This window comes from Staurois parvus, unplaced genomic scaffold, assembly GCF_062004578.1.
Source record: "Staurois parvus isolate SC_StPar_1 unplaced genomic scaffold, SC_StPar_1.0 ptg000636l, whole genome shotgun sequence".
In the NCBI taxonomy this organism is placed as follows: domain Eukaryota; kingdom Metazoa; phylum Chordata; class Amphibia; order Anura; family Ranidae; genus Staurois; species Staurois parvus.
In genome coordinates this window covers 1738760-1756147 of record NW_028318432.1, presented here as the reverse complement: position 1 = coordinate 1756147, position 17388 = coordinate 1738760, and the positions used below count along the sequence as shown (strand labels likewise).

The following is a 17388-nucleotide window of genomic DNA, read 5'->3' as shown; positions in this document are numbered from 1 at the left end:
GGGTCAAACAGCCTTTTTACACAATGCAGAGGATTAACCCCTTAGGTTCCACAGTGAGTATAACAAGCATGCTTTACTGCATATACAGACTGATTTTACTGTTGTGGGTTTAGTAACACTTTAAGCTCAACGTCAATGTGTGAACACTATTATACAACCTTAAAAAGAATCCATGAGTGGCTGAACACACAACAATACCAAAATAGAAATAATTTATTGAAAAACGAATCTATACAAAAGCCAACTATCCCAAATAAATTAAACCGTGATTGGCCAATGTATATAAAAGTTTAGGTTTACGTCCACCTTAAAGGGTCAGTCCACCTTAATTAACCTAACCTGCCATTTTTAATGTTTCTCCGGGATCTCCAGTACTGGGCGCAGTTCTTGGAGTTTGGTGGTTTCTGTCTATCTTGGGATGTTAGGTCCAAACGTCAGCCTAGTGATCCTAATGCTGATGGCGACTTCCCAGTCACAGGATCACCAGCGAGCACATAAATCTGCTCCTACAGCTTCACTTTCTTGCTGGTAGAGACAATGCAAGATCTCACTCACCAACGAGGGGTGGGAACGGAATGGTACCTAGTTGATGGAGCAGGTAAGTGTTTTCTGGGCACTCTAAGCAATCCTGCCCCTAGTGTGACATGGGCCTTACCACTCTATATAATATGAAAAAAATTAAATCTCATGAGCGAGAGAGATGCAGCCTCCTGCTCTCTCTGCTCTGCTTCCCCGAACGTCCTGTTAGGGATACAGACTCACAAAATCCCCCTCCCTGGGACATTGAGTAGCATCCAACGTCTAGCCACCTCTGTGTGTTGGTGCAGGCAGTGTCCTTATGTCCCAGAACCACACAAGACAGCGTGGCTCCATAGGACCCTGCAAGCCAAGGAGCCACCCTAGAAACCAGAAAGCCAGGGCCAGTGTGCTTTACAGCATGAAGAACTGGACACAATGTAGATCTTGAATTTAGCTGCTGGATTGAAAAAACCTTTATTATCACTTTAAGGGCTCAGTCATATGTAAGGTAGTCCTTGTCAATCCTCTAAAAGTGATCTGTGGTGGATTGCTTTTCAGCAGCATTTGACAGGCAGTGAGGAAGCGATACGTCGATTGCTCACCACCTGTTTTAACCCTAAAAATGCTAAATCACCACCCTTCAACAGTGTTCATTACATGTGATTGCAGGGACACCGCTGCTGAGCACAACTAGGGGGGTCATTGTTGTTGTAATGCAAAGCATTGAGGCTGCGGTATGTGTACACCCATGTCTGGCTGCCTTTGCAGCTGAAGGGTGGGGTGCTTGAGGGTGCCTGTATTTACTGCCCCCCCACCACGAGTGTAAGGACTCAACCACATTAGCGATTGGGGGGTAAAACCCCTCAGATGAGTTGCACTTTAACTGCTCTCCAACCAATAATCCCCTTTAGCTGCAGAAGCAGCAGCCAGGGGTGTACACATACTGTGGCAGGAGTTATACCCCTGTCGCCCTGTGACCCATTTAGGCAACAATGGAACACCGCCCTGCAAACGTGTGCAATGGATGTGCTTGCAGTATGCTAGTGTGAGGTTCAAGGGGTTAAAACAGGTGAAGAGGAGGCGATATAATGCCTTCCTGCCACCTGTCAAATGCTCTCTGAAGAGTAATCTGCACACAGGTTGCTCTTCAGAGAGCAAAGCTAGTGTGAATGAGCCCTTAGGCTCCATGCACACTAGCGGTTTTTTAAGCTCAAAATGCTGGTAATAGTGGTTTTTTGTAGTGTTTTATTAGCATTCAGAGGTGTTTAAGAGCTTTAGCATTTTATTAGCATTTTTATCCACTTCCTGTCCAGACACTTTTACCCCTTCCTGTCCAGGGCAATTTTCAGCTTTCAGCGCTATCACACTTTGAATGACAATTGCGCGGTCATGCAACACTGTACAAAAATGAAAAAGTCCAACAATTTTCAAAAAAAGTGTTTTTCTTATAAAATTTTGCAAATAAATTATCTTTCTTCATAAATCTTGGCCAAAATTTATTCCGTTATCTTTTTAGTAAAAAAAATAAATAAGCCAAATTAGTTTATAACCAAAAATTAAACTTTTTTTAAAATCCTTATTTAATTTTTTTATATTATTATTTATGGGGTTTTTTTTTACATACTGTCACCCTAGCAGTACAGTGTCACCATGGTGACACTGTACTACTTGGGGGTGATGAAGATTTTTTTTTTTTTTTTTTACACTGATTGCTTTTACACCCATATAGGATGTAAAAGCAATCATTTTTCTTTCTCTCTGTCTGCATTCTTGCACTCATTGAGAAGTACTGAGTGAGCTGTGATTGGTCACAGCTTGTCACATGGTACAAGGCTGCTGTGAATAGCCTTGTACCATGTGACCTCTGTGATCATTCACAGATTTCACACCTAGTAAGCAATGATGTCACAAGTGACATCTTGCTTACTACTTTGCATGTGATCACTGATTGGCCAATCAGTGATCACACGATCGGGACCTCGTACTGAGGTCCCGTACGACGATCAGTGTTTCACTGTGTCCGGAGGACACAGCGGGCACCGGATCGCGATGCTGCGCATTCCATGCGCACAAGCAGGGTGCGGGGAGGCCGTTTATAAACGGCCACCCGACCCTGCAGTGCCACCGTCAACGAACGGACGGGAGGTGGTTAACAGTACAGTAAAAAGCCAGAAAAAAGCTGTAATTATCATTTTAACATAGAAAAGTGACGGCAGAAAAAGACTGAGTGGTCCATCAAGTCTGCCCGTTTTTTTTAGTGTGTGTGTGTGTGTGTGTTGTTTGTATTTTTTTGGGTTTGTTTTTTTTCTTGGGGGGAAGATTTGTTTTGTTTTATTTTTTTTACTTTTTTGTCTGAGTATAGATCTATGTTTGTCCCAAGCATGTTTGACGCTATTTACTGTTGACTACCTCTGCTGGAAGTTTATTCCATGCATCAACTACTCTTTCAGTAAAATAGTACGTTTAGGAGCATTTTTTTATGCCAGAAAAAAGCTCCAAAAAATTAAATTTTTTTCTGCTCCTAGACTCTAAAGCTCAAAAAACGTTAATAGCCTAAAGTAGTGTCCTGGGACATATAGGAGAACTTTATTTAGCTTCTAGGAGCAGAAAAAAACAGCTTCTAGGAGCTTAAAAAAACGCTAGTGTGCATGGAGCCTTAAGCTGGCAGTAGATGGATCGAAATTCAGCTGGTTCAGCAGGGATCGGACGAATTTTGGTCCATCTATAGCAGTTCTCATTTGACAGAAGATCGACTTATGTCAAACGAGACTGTTGGAAAACTGTTGGTTGCAACCAATTGTCTCTGTGTATTCTGACAGTGGAGGAGTCCTGTTGTCAGAACACAATAGCACATCGGGGAGGATTGTGTGGATGGGGGAGTTCATTTGTTTTTGTTTTTTTTTTTACAAGCCCATCTCTGGTCGGCTTTAAGCCAGCCATAGACGGTTTGAATTTCATTGATATTTAAACAAGGTATGAGCAGGCTGAATGATCGATCGATCGATCAACTTGAGTACAACCAGCCTGTCATATTTTACATGCGATTATTGCCACCGACTATTATAGCTGCCAGCAGCAATCACTGTGGGAGGGATTCCCCCCATCAATGCTGAGCCCAGGTTAGGGTTGCAACCTCATCCCTTTAAAACCGAACGCATATTAATCATACAGGTTCTGTGGCTGATTATTACACAGTGGCTAAGTGGTTAGCACTTCTGCCTGGCAGTACTAGGGACATTGGTTCAAATCCCAACCACGGCACCACCTGTCTGGAGTTTGCATGTTCTCCCTGTGCCTGGGTGGGTTTCCTCCGGGTACTCTGGTTTCCTCCCACCCTCCAAAGACATGCTGGTAGGTTATTTGGATCCTTCAGGTGTGTATGTTAACCTCTTGGTGCCGGCCGTACGCAAATGTGCAGCCTCCCGGCATCTGGGCCTAGACGCCGAGCGGCTGCACATTTGCGCTCTATTAAAAAAAACATATGTGCCGAGAGCGCGTTCCCAGCACACATGGTCAGTACTCATGGAAAGGTTTAGATCGGGACCTTTCCTGGTCATGTGACCGCCGTGACAGCGAATCATGGCGGTCACATGACCCTTAAAGCCCGCCTCCCAGCTTCTGGAACCCTTAAAGGGCTGGGAGGCGCCGGCGCCAAGGGGTTAAGTTAACATCACCCGAAAATCAGTTCGCAAAACAGGGTGCGATGTGCAGAATCGGATCGTAAGGGTGTGAACACCCATGCAATCCAATTCTAGTGTGGACAAAGAAAAGGGTCCCGCACCTTTCTGGTGCGATTTGAGCCATACAAAATGTACAGCTCAAATGGCACCGCACAGAATTCGCATGTGATTTGCACAGGAATGCGGTGTACTGTACTGTGTTGATGGGGGAATTGAGCGATTTTCTTTCCTGCAATCTCTCCATCTATGGCTGGCTTTACACCCTGGTCATATCGGGTGCGATTTGCAAATCCTATTCCAAGTCACACCCTATTGTCTGCAATTACAGCGGTCAAATCGGTGCGTTTCTGACTTGGTCGGATCCGCATCAATTTCTAATGTAGTACATGCACTACTTTTGGTGCGATTTGTATAGACATCTGTGTCAGGTGCAGGGGCAGACTGACCATTTGGAAACGCGGGCACTGCCCGAGGGCCCGGGGACAGTAGGGGGCCCCATGAGATGCCCCTGGTACCTTTTTCACAGGCTTTTTTGAGTTTGGGCAAGGACACAGGGGCCCCATGATCCCCTATTACCTGGGGGCCCCATGAGGAGTCAGTCGGCCCCTGGTCAGGTGTCTTGCAAATCACACCTGAAATTGGGATCTCACCCGACTTTGAAATTGTTCCACTTCACTGTAAGTCGCATGATTTCAAAGTCGGCTTGATGTGACCGGAGTGTTACTCCCCAGTATCTACCAAACACCGACATCCACTACAAGCATTAGCTGACAAATACTAAATCAAGGGACATCAGATTTGCTGAAGATTAGACCTGTATTGGGGAATTTCCAGGAACAAACCCTCCCGATCCCGGAGCCGTCCCTGGAAAGCAGCGACAGTTGTCATACCCCGTGCACTTACCTCGTCCGACTCCTCGCTGCAATAGAGGAACATCGCTCACAGCCAGCGCACAACTATTCCTCCAGCACTTCCATCAGACCACAAAGAGTTTCTGTTCTGACATTCTCCCCCCAGCATCTGGGCGCCTCATTCCCACGCTCAGCCTTCCTTCCAGCCAAAGAATGACGGTGGCTTCTATAGCTGGGAATAGGAGAGGAGCCAGTCTGGGCAGACGCAGCACTGCAGCCGGGTGAAGTTCCAGGGAATTGGTGGCAGCAGCAGCAGCACTGCTTGGGATGTGCACATCCGTTCCTGGGAGAGGGAGGCTTGTCTTAGGGAAATAATGCAGGCTTCTGGTAAATGAAGGGGTCACATGGGCCAGACAGAGGTGCTCATTGGCTGGAGATGGACTCCACATCAACTTTCACAGAGCGCTTCAAAGTGCTGAAGTCTGATGGCAGAGGACCGTCATTGACATGACATGAGGATGTCGCACAGCAAAACTCTTGGAATGTTTTCTGCTTTCACACTGATCCGCTGTTCTTCCCTCACAAAAAAACATTAAACTGGCCCTTTCTTTAGAATGTTTGGAGACCCCTGTCGTAACCTATCACTGGGGGTTGCAGCTGGTGGCTGCATTAGTTTTCTTTTTTTTCCCTTTGTTTTCACCCAGTGATGTGACAAGTAAAGCTGGGTACCAAATCTTCCGTGTTAATGCTACTGATAGGCTGCGTCATATCTGTCATTTAGGGCCGGTTCACACTACATGCGTTTCAGTTGCTTTTTTTCTGCATCCAAAACGCACAGAAAGTAGGTTATATGGTTGTCAATGTCATAGTTCACATCAGGGCTTGCAGTTCCAGTGCGTTCTGGTTGCAGAAAAAAAAAGTAGAACAGGCTGCATTTTTCGTGCACAGAACTGTACCGGAACGCGGTAAAATACATAAATGCACTGAAACACATAAAAAAATGCACATGTTCCTTTTTAAATTGAAGAAAAAGAGAGGGAAAAAAATTAACTGGGATGCATAAAAAACGCACTGGAACACATCAAAAACACACCAGATTGCGCCAAAAACGCATCAAAAACACGCATGCAAAAACACATCCGGAACGCATTTGGAATGTGTTTCTATAGTGTGAATCAGCCCTTAAACGCATCAAAAACGCACTGCAAAGTACAAAAAACACACTGGAATTCACATATCCCTATTTAAATTGAAGAAAAAGAGGGGGGGGGGGGGGAATGAACTGGAATGCATAAAAAAAGCACTGGAACACATCAAAAACGCACCGGAATGCACCAAAAACACATAAAAAATGTGCATGCAAAAATGCATAAGGAAGGCATCTGGACTGCGTTTCTATAGTGTGAAGCGGCCCTTAAACGCGTCACAAACGCCCTGGAATGCACCAAAAACACACTGGAACGCACATGTCCCTATTTAAATTGAAGAAAAAGAGGGGGGGGGAAATGAACTGAAATGCATAAAAAAAGCACTGGAACGCATCAGGAATGCACTGGAACACACCAAAAACACACTGGGATGCACATGTCTCTATTTAAATTGAAGGAAACAGAGAGGGGAAGATAGTCCGCATATGCAGCATCATCAGAGGCAGAAATATTAGATACTACAGGAAAGCAGTTGCTGGGCAGAAAGGGAAAACGCAATGTTTCAGGAATGGGTCGATTACAGAATAGTCGCATAAGAAGGGAATGTGCCATTAGCATGCAGAATTTTACGTATGCGCTCACAGCGCTTTGGAAGGATGTCAGAGGAAGGGCCTCCGGCTGTCACTCATCAGTCCCGGGTCTGATCACATGATCACTTACTACACTGTACGCTTTTTCTGAAAAAAGATGTTTTATATATCTTACTGCGAACAGACAAATGCGGGACAGAGATGTGCCTTCACCCCAGGTTCACACTCATGCGGGTTTCAGTGCGTTTTCCAGTTCGCAGAAACGCACTACAGTCCATTTACCATGATTTCCTATGGATCTAGTCCACATCTGTGTGGTGTGTTTTTTGCGGATTGCATTTTGTGTGTAATAGACTTCAATGGACCCGCACGAAAAATGCGTTTTTGATGCATTTTGTGTTTTTATCTTTTTTTTGCCAATAGTATTGACTTTAATGCAACTTTGGATGGGTGCAACTTTGATGCAACTTGGATGCGACTTTGGATGGTGCGACTTTGATGCAACTTGGATGTGACTTTGGATGGGTGAGACTTGGATGTGACTTTGGATGAGTGTGACTTTGATGCGACTTGGATGTGACTTTGGATGGGTAAGACTTGAATGCGACTTTGCATGGGTGCGACTTTGATGCAACTTGGATTCGACTTTGGATGGGTGAGACTTGGATACGACTTTGGATGGGTGAGACTTGGATACGACTTTGGATGGTGAGACTTGGATGCGACTTTGGATGGTGAGACTTGGATGCAACTTGGATGTGACTTTGTATGGGTGAGACTTGGATGCGACTTTGGATGGGTGCAACTTTGATACAACTTGGATTCGACTTTGGATGGGTGCAACTTTGATGCAACTTTGGATGGATGGGACTTGGATTTGACTTTGGATGGGTGCGACATTGATGCAACTTTGGATGGGTGCAACTTTGATCCAACTTGGATTCGACTTTGGATGGATGCAACTTTGATCCAACTTTGGATGGGTGCAACTTTGATCCAACTTGGATTCGACTTTGGATGGGTGCAACTTTGATCCAACTTTGGATGGATGCAACTTTGATCCAACTTGGATTTGACTTTGGATGGGTGCAACTTTGATGCAACTTTGGATGGGTGCGACTTTGATGCAACTTTGGATGAAAGGGACTTGGATTTGACTTTGGATGGGTGCAACTTTGATGCAAATTGGATGTGACTTTGGATGGGTGTGACTTTGATGTAACTTGGATTCAATTTTGGATGGTGCGACTTTGGATGGGTGTGACTTTGATGCAATTTGGATTTGGCTTTGGATGGGTGCGACTTTGATGCAACTTGGATGCAACTTTGGATGGGTGCAACTTTGATCCAACTTGGATTCGACTTTGGATGGGTGCAACTTTGATCCAACTTGGATTCGACTTTGGATGGGTGCAACTTTGATCCAACTTTGATTCAACTTTGGATGGGTGGTACTTTGATGCAACTTTGGATGGATGAGACTTGGATGCGAGTTTGGATGGGTGCGAATTTGATGCAAATTGGATGCAACTTTGGATGGGTGAGACTTGGAATGCGACTTTGGATGGGTGTGACTTTGATGCGACTTGGATTCAACTTTGGATGGTGCGACTTTGCTGAAACTTTGATGCGACTTTGAATGGGTGCAACTTTGATAAAACTTGGATGTGACTTTGGATGGTTGCAACTTGCAAGCAACCTTAGATAGGTGCAACTTAGATGCAACTTTTTTTTTTTGCTAATAGAAAAGTATAACAGTTCTGTTCATGTAGTGCAACATTGATGCAACTTTACACTCTCTGGCACTCAAGTAGCATCCAAGTTGCACCCATCCAATGTCGCATCAAAGTGGCATCAAAGTTAATACTTTCCTATTGGCATAAAAAAAAAAAAAAAAAGCATCATCTGCATAGATGTGAACCTATCCTCAGACAGCACATTTATTTATTGCAGCTACTTATATAGCGCTGTCAGTCTATCTTGTCCCTGACTCACATTCATACACATACCAGGGCCAATCTACACAGGAGCCAATTAATCTATCAGCATGTCTTTCCATGTTGGAGGAAACCCACGCAGGCACAGGGAGAATATGCAGACTCCAGGCAGGTCATGCCAAGGTTGGGATTCAAACTGACAACCATCATGGAAGTGCTAACCACTTAGCCACTGTGCTGCCCACATATGAGTTCTGATTCATAAAAAAAAACTAAAAGAAAAAAGGGTTGCCTTTCATTATACTTTAACCATCAGGGAAGCCACAGCATCCACACAAAGAGGGGGGTCCTCGTCTACACAAAGAGCGGGGTCCTCGTGTACACAAAGAGCGGGGTCCTCGTCCACACAAAGAGCGGGGTCCTCGTCCACACAAACAGCGGGGTCCTCGTCCACACAAACAGCGGGGTCCTCGTCCACACAAACAGCGGGGTCCTCGTCCACACAAGGAGCGGGGTCCTCGTCTACACAAAGAGCGGGGTCCTCGTCTACACAAAGAAAGAGGTCCTCGTCTACACAAAGAGCGAGGTCCTCGTCTACACAAAGAGCGAGGTCCTCGTCTACACAAAGAGCGAGGTCCTCGTCTACACAAAGAGTGGGGTCCTCATCTACACAAAGAGAGAGGTCCTCGTCTACACAAAGAGCGGGGTCCTCGTCTACACAAAGAGCGAGGTCCTCGTCTACACAAAGAGTGGGGTCCTCATCTACACAAAGAGCGAGGTCCTCGTCTACACAAAGAGTGAGGTCCTCGTCTACACAAAGAGTGGGGTCCTCGTCTACACAAAGAGTGAGGTCCTCATCTACACAAAGAGAGAGGTCCTCGTCTACACAAAGAGAGAGGTCCTCGTCTACACAAAGGGAGAGGTCCTCGTCTACACAAAGAGAGAGGTCCTCGTCTACACAAAGAGTGGGGTCCTCGTCTACACAAAGAGTGGGGTCCTCGTCTACACAAAGAGTGGGGTCCTCGTCTACACAAAGAGTGGGGTCCTGGTCTACCCCGGGCAAGCAGAAAGTCTTCTCTGCTCCGGCCCAGACTAAGGACAAATATTTGGGCTGGCTCTGGGCTTTTTAAGAACATTAGCTAAGACGCTTGCTTCCCAATTGTACCCAAACCTAAAACAGATGTGCCGTCTCCTACTTTACCCCCCCCGGTCACATCAAGTCCGACTTTGAAATCACATGACTTACAGTGAAGTCGCACGCTTTCAAAGTTGGATGACCTGACGATTTCAGGTGTGATTTGCAAGACATCTGCCACAGAAATCTATGCAAACTGCACCAAAAGTAATGCATGTACTACTTTAGAAATCAGTGCGGCTCCGACCAAGCTGGAACCCGCATCCATATGACTGCTGTAATTGCGGACAATAGGGTGCGACTTGGCATGTGATTTGCAATTCGCATAGCATGAAAATCGCATGCCAAGTCGCATCCCATGTGACCGGGGTGTTAAACACAGTCACAGCGTTATCAAAGGCCTTCCATCTTTAGATTTTGGTTTGGTTTTCAAAATGACTAGATTTGGGAGAAAGGTGGACTCGCCCTTGAAATGTAGAGCAGCTTCTGCGGTGCCGTCATCCTGCAGACCAAAAGCTTTCATTTTATCTAACCTTTGACTGGTCATGTTGCTGTATTAGCCTTGTCCTGGGGCCACACAAACTCTAATCGCACTAAAACATGCTAAGTAGCTTACCTTTAATTACCTCTTTTACTTTGAAGAATTAATGTAAACTCTGAGCCTGGAGAAGACTTTGCTGGAATGCTCCCTGAAGACTCCAGACTGCCATCAGACATGTAGTCACCATCTGACCCATTTATAGATACAGGGATTTAGAGCCTCTTGTTGGGTTTTTCCTGCTATCCGGGGCTCCTCTCCATTTCTGTCCTGTTGACAATGTTTTACCAGACAGGAAGTGAGGGGAAATCTCTCCAATTGCAGGAAGATATATTTTTGTAGTAGAAGGGGAAGACTACAACCCCGTTCAGATGTTTCCTCCTTTCCTGTCTAATAAAACCATTGTCACCGGGACAGAAAGTGAGATTAAGGCTCCATTCACACTTGTGAGACTTTAAAATCATGCAATTTTCATTGCGACTGTACAGTGCGACTTTGATGCGTCTTAACCTCTTCACGCCGGCCGCGCGTCCCGGCATCTGGGCCTAGAAGCCGAGTGGCCGCATATTTGTGTGCAATTAAGAAAAACGCGCTGACAGTGCGCGCACTGCGCGCTCCCAGCACACATGTCCGGTACTCATAGAAAGGTCCCAATCTCCTCTTTCGATCGGGACCTTTCCCGATCATGTGACCGCCGTGACAGCGAATCACGGTGGTCACATGACCCTAAAACCCTGCCCCCGCCTCCCGGCTTCTGAAACCCTTAAAGGGCCGGGAGGCACCAAGGGGTTAATGTGACATTGATATGACTTTGATGCGCCTTTAATGTGACGTTGACACAACTTTGATGTGATTTTGGATGAGTGCGACTTTGGCTTTGACCAAGGATAATTGTTTCTGCTGTACAAAGTCGCCAAACATCGCATGTACAACATTCAGGTGCGACTTTCATGCAACTTTGGAGGGTTTACATTGAAGTCTATGGCCCTCAAGTCACAGTCTTCCTCTGGATGAACTGTGGGTATAGGATTATAACTTTCTTTTTTTTTTGTAATGGTTGAACTGGATGGACTTTTGTCTTTTTTCAGTCAGACTAACTATGTAACTATGTAACATGAAAGTCAGACAAAAGTAATGCAGGAACTACTTTGAAGTCGCTGTGACTTGAAGTCACACAGACATGAATGATACCCATTGGGAAACGGGGGGGGGGGAGGTGACTTGTCATGCAACTTTGGACCCCGTAAGTGTGAATGGAACCTTAATCTCTTCCCAGATAGCAGTAAAGCCCTGTATACATGATTAGAATATCAGCCGAACGATCGTCCATTCATTTTTGGCATGCTTGTATCAAAAACAAAGAGGTTAATAAAGTTGTAAAAATTCTCGTACGATAGAATAAGAATGGTGGTATAGATTTTTTTTTTACTAGTAATAGCAGCAATCAGCAACTTTTAGCAGGACTGCGGCGGGCATTCTGACACTGGGGGGAACTGACTTGGTGTCACTGACATCCCCAGTGACACCACTAAAGTGATCAGTGCTAATAAAAAGCACTGACACTGTACTAATGACACTGGAACTGTGTGCTCTTTTACTATGAGATGTGTTTCACTGTAACATGTGTGGTGATCAAAGGGTTAACTGTGTGCTGTTTCACAGTAAGCTGTGTCTGTGCTTTCAATTGTAAGCACAGTGCTTTGTATGGTTATGCTATGCAGAGCCATACAAAGCAGTGTGCAGGAGCTGACGGGGAGAGATCTGTGTTGTTTATACACAGGTCTCTCCCCCATAGGAGATACTCGGCGTTCACCGGGTGCTGGCAAGTAATCACCAGCTGGGACCCGGTGATTGACAGCTGAGGCCGCAAATTGCGGCACGGGTAAAGGGCACACGTGCCCCCTACCTGAAAATGCAATGCAAAATCACGTATATATATATGTGATTTTGCCCACCTGTGCTGCCCTGTAGCAGTATTTCTGCTATAGGGTGGCGTGGAACTGGTTAAACAAAAATCATACGATCTGGAATTGTACGACAAAATATTTCTTGCTTGTCCCTTCGAATAATTCTGGACGCAAGCTGTGTACTAAGGATCAGATTATCATACGATCGCTTCAAAAGTGGTATTTTTTTGTACGATTTTCTGATCTGAGATTAGACAGGGGTTCTAATCCTTCCCCACTCTATCCAAAGCCAAAAAAGGGTCCTAAGGGTTTGTGAATATTTATTTCATATATCAAAATCAATACAAATGTATAATTTCACCCCTTCTACCTGTTTATAAAGTGAATCTTTTTGGAATTTTATATCTTTTTATAGCGTTTTATCCCCCATTTTGATAACTACATTTTTCCAGATTATAAATGACTAAATGAACTTTCCATCTTTGAAATGCCACTTGTTTTTTTTTACCACCGTGGATTTTGGTAAGACCCAGTTCACATACTGTATATGCCAATTGGATGTGTTTTGAACCGCATCAGATTTTCATGACATTTGATCCTGCAGCCTTTTCTATGGAGCTGGTTCACATACAGTACACGTGGGTTGGCCGCAGTGTGACCGGTACGATTTTCAGCCTGGTTCAGGTGCGATTTCTAATGTCTTACACTTTAACAATTTGCATTGGAATCGCACCTGAACTGCTAAACAAAGTCGCACTGGACGGGGTTGAAATCACGCCACAACTGGCCCGAACATATGTGAACCTGGACTAATTCATTATTTCCAGTGCATAGATTTAAAAATTTTAATTTTTACTTTTTGCCCCTCTTTTATACTAATGGCAGCACAGCAAATAAATGGTTAGCACTGCTGTCTGGCAGCACTAAGATCATTGGTTCAAATTCCAACCACAGCACCACCTGCCTGGAGTTTGCATGTTCTCCTTCGGTTTCCTCCCACACTCCAAAAACATGTTGGTAAGTAAACTGGCCCTAGTATGTACGAATGTGAGTTAGGGCAGGGGCTGATGTGAATGTACAGTATATATGTAAGTCGCTGCGTAAATTGACAGCACTATATAAGTGCCTGCAATAATAAAACAACATTTACTACGTTTTTTAAGCATTTCACTTTCTCCTCTGGCCTTTTGATACTTTTTTATACCATGGGAGTCAAAAATCAGTGAAACCTGACTAAATAAAGTGCCATATTTTAATGGCTACGTTAAAAAACTGCCCACCCTTGTGATGGGAGCTTGTACATGATTCTTATGAGGCCTCAACATAGTATTCAAAAACATACAGTAAGGCCTCGCGAACACTTGCTCCGAATTGTGGCATTTGACCCATGTTTGTGGAAGCACTGATTCACACCGCTGTGATATGTTATGCGATTTGGCAGCTTCAAATAACATGACAAGTCGCACCCCATTGCTGTCAATGGAACTGTTCAAACTGCCGCCACTCATAACGCAGCGACTTTGAAAAAGATTCCTGCACTATTTTTTTCTGATTTCATTGCGAGTTGCATAAACTTCTGTTAAACGAAGTCGCAAGCCGCTATGTAATCGGAGGTGCAATTAGCACTGATCTGCAGCTTTGAAATCGCACTGAAGTAGCATGATTTCAAAGCCACATCGGTGTGAACCAGGGATAAATGCCAATCAATAAGTAATAGCTGTACACACTTTTGAGTTTGTGTTTCTTTGATTTGCTTTGCTTCACAGATGATACAATACATTGCTGCTGCAAAAGCTCTATCACAGAGCTCCCTGCCGACACCTGTAGCAATAGAGGGGTGCTTCAGAGTCAGCTTCACTTTGTATTTTACACAGATGGCATTTGCCAAGATTCAGTGAAGCATCAAAAAAGAGTCAAAAACACAAAAAATGCATGATAAAGTGGTAGGCGCATTAATGTGTGTTACTAATAACTGCAAGTGTAAGAGAGCCCTAAGTGCACCACATTTCATTTTGCTTTTCTTAGAAAAGGAGATGAGGCAGACAGCTGGATTTTTAAAAACACCACTGAATTCAAGTGGCCACACAGAGGCCACAAAGCTCCTACCAGGGAGGCCACAAAGCTACTACCAGGGAGGCCACAAAGCTTCTACCAGGGAGGCCACACTGCACCTGCCATTGAAGCCATTGAGGTCATACTGCTTTTGCCATAAAGGGCATACTGATCTTGCCACAGAGGCTACACCGACCTTAAAATAGAGGTTATGCTATTTCCGCTACAGAAACTGCATTGTTTCTTCCACAGGGGCCACACTGCTCCTGCCATAGACGCTACACTGGTCCAAACAGGGGACATACTGCTCCTGCCATAGACATTACACTGGTCCAAACAGAGGACATACTGCTCCTGCCATAGACGCTACACTGGTCCAAACAGAGGACATACTGCTCCTGCCATAGACACTACACTGGTCCAAACAGAGGACATACTGCTCCTGCACAGAGACTACAATGCTCCTGCACACAGTTACCATGTTGTTCCTTTCACAAAGACCACACTGTTTCTTCCACACAGACCACTCTGTACCTTTCACAGATGCCACACTACTCATGTCAGAGAAATCAAACTGCTACTTCCATGGAGGCCACACTGCTCCTGCCACAGAGACCACATTGTTCCTTCCACAGAGACTGCAATGCTCCTGCACACAGTTACCACATTGTTCCTGCTACAGAAGCCACAATGTGCCTTCCACAGAGACCACACTGTTCCTACCACAGAGACCACACTATTCCTTCCACATGTCACACTGCTCATGCCAGAGATCCAACTGCTACTTCCATGGAGGCAACACTCCTGCAACAGTTACCACATTGTTCCTGCTACAGAAGCCACAATGTGCCTTCCACAGAGACCACACTGTTCCTACCACAGAGACCACACTGTTCCTACCACAGAGACCACACTGTTCCTTCCACAGATGCCACACTGCTCATGCCAGAGAGATCAAACTGCTACTTCCATGAAGGCCATACTGCTCCAGCCACAGAGACCACAATGTTCCATCCACAGAGGCAACAATGCTCCTGCACAGTTACCACAATGTTCCTTCCACAGAGACCACATTGTTCCTTCCACAGAGACCACATTGTTCCTTCCACAGAGGCCACACTGCTCATGCCAGAGAGATCAAACTGCTACTTCCACGGAGGCCACACTAATCCCGCCAATGAACCTACCATAAGTGACCACAGTGGTTGACCACATTGTTCCTTCCACAGAGACCACACTGATCATGGCACAGATATCAAACTGCTCTGCTCTTTCCACAGCGATCACGCTGCTCATTCCATAGGTCATGCTGATCTTGCCATAGAGAACACACTGTTCCTGTCATACAGACCACAATACTCCTGCCCACAGCCTCCACATTATTCATTCCACAGAGACCACATTGTACCTTCCACATTATACTTTCCACAAAGGCCACACTGTTCTTTCCATAGAAATACAATTGTTCTGCTATTGCTACAGAGATCACATTGCTCCTTCCAGATATCACATGGCTCCTGCCATAGGGATCAAACTGCTTCTGGCACAGAGACCACATTGTTCCTTCCACACATGCCACACTGCTCCTGCTACATAGATCACATGGCTACATAGATCACAAACCCTGCCATAGGGGCTACACTGCTTCTCACAATGATCCTGCTGTGACCACAGTGGTTGTATTTTGGCAATACTTGTAAGTTTGTAAGTTTTGGCTCTTAAATTTGGCAAAAATTTGGGACAATTTTACACAATATATTGGAGTCACTGGGGGAAGTGACGTCAAGGTGGGTTTAACTCTTTCAGTTCTCATACTTGTACACCCCTCACGAACCAAAGCAGTTTTCACATTTCAGCCTATTGATCCGGCCATATCGTTGTCATTACTAGTTAGTGAATTAATACATATATTAGGTTTTGTGGGGGGCTCAAACACGGCTTTACCTTGGTGATATTGTCTTATTATTTTATTATCTATGCAATCTTTAGAAAAAAAACTGAAACAAAACTTAAATGTCCATTGTTTTCTACTTTGATCAACATCAGTTTTAAACAAGTGTGTTACTGTAGATACAAATTAAACATTTTATTCTATATTTGTCCAATCTATAATGACACTAAATAATACAGTATTTAACCACTTGCCCTCCAGAGGATTTACCCCCCTTCCTGACCAGGCCATTTTTTGCGCTACAGCTCTGCATTACTTTAACTGACAATTGCGCTGTCATGCAACACTGCACCCACATAAAATTTACGTCCTTTTTTCCCACAAATTGAGCTTTCTTTTGGTGGTATTTGATTGCCTGTGCGGTTTTTATTTTTTTCACTATAAACAGAAAAAGACTGACAATTTTGAAAAAAAAAAAACAATATTTTTGACTTTTTGCTATTAAACATGCCCAGTAAAAAAATTTTAAAAACCTAATTTCAAAAAAATGTAGGCCAAAATGTATTTGCTAAAAAAATCCCAATACGTGTAAATTAATTGGTTTACGTGAAAGTTATAGTGTTTACAAATGATGGTATAAATAGTGGAACTTTTTTTTACTAATAATGGCAGCAATCAGCAGCTTATTGCGGAACTGCAGCGGGCATTCTGACACTGGGGGGGAACTGACTTGGTGTCACTGACATCCCCAGTGACACCAATACAGTGATTAGTGCTAAAAAAAGCTATGACACTGTACTAATGGCACTGGGTAGAAAGGGGTTAACATGAGGGGAGATCAAAGGGTTAATTGTGTGCTGGGAGTGTTTTACGGGAGGGTTTGGTGCTTTACTGTAATCACACTGCTCTGGATGGCTGTGCTATGCACAGCCATCCAGAGCAGTGTGTTGAAGCCGACAGGGAGGAGGACTGTTAGTAAACAAAGCAGCCCTCCTCCCCGTTGGAGAGCCTCAGTAATCACTGGGCGCCCTCTACCTGGAAATGCGAAATCACGTATATATATATGTGATTTTGCACACCCCTGCCGCCCTGTAGCAGTATATTTGCTATAGGGTGGTGGTGATGTGGTTAATTATACTA

General features: G+C 44.6%; 1 protein-coding gene and 1 long non-coding RNA gene across 7 annotated transcripts in view; one reads left to right on the top strand and one right to left on the bottom strand.

Annotated features, from left to right (window-relative positions):
• CACNB2 (calcium voltage-gated channel auxiliary subunit beta 2) overlaps positions 1-17388 on the bottom strand; it is a 402461-nt gene that overhangs the window by 170352 nt on the left and 214721 nt on the right. The window contains exon 1 of one of the 6 annotated variants that reach the window (XM_089693725.1): positions 5103-5302. The exons of the other annotated variants lie outside the window; for them this stretch is intronic. Within the exon in view, the coding sequence (XP_089549851.1) occupies positions 5103-5135 (33 nt within the window). The 5' untranslated portion in view covers positions 5136-5302. Of the gene's footprint in view, positions 1-5102; positions 5303-17388 lie in introns of those variants that run through there. 6 annotated transcript variants of the gene reach the window in all.
• Positions 1-17388, top strand: part of LOC149449096 (uncharacterized) — a 167564-nt gene that overhangs the window by 51019 nt on the left and 99157 nt on the right. The window lies entirely within an intron of this gene.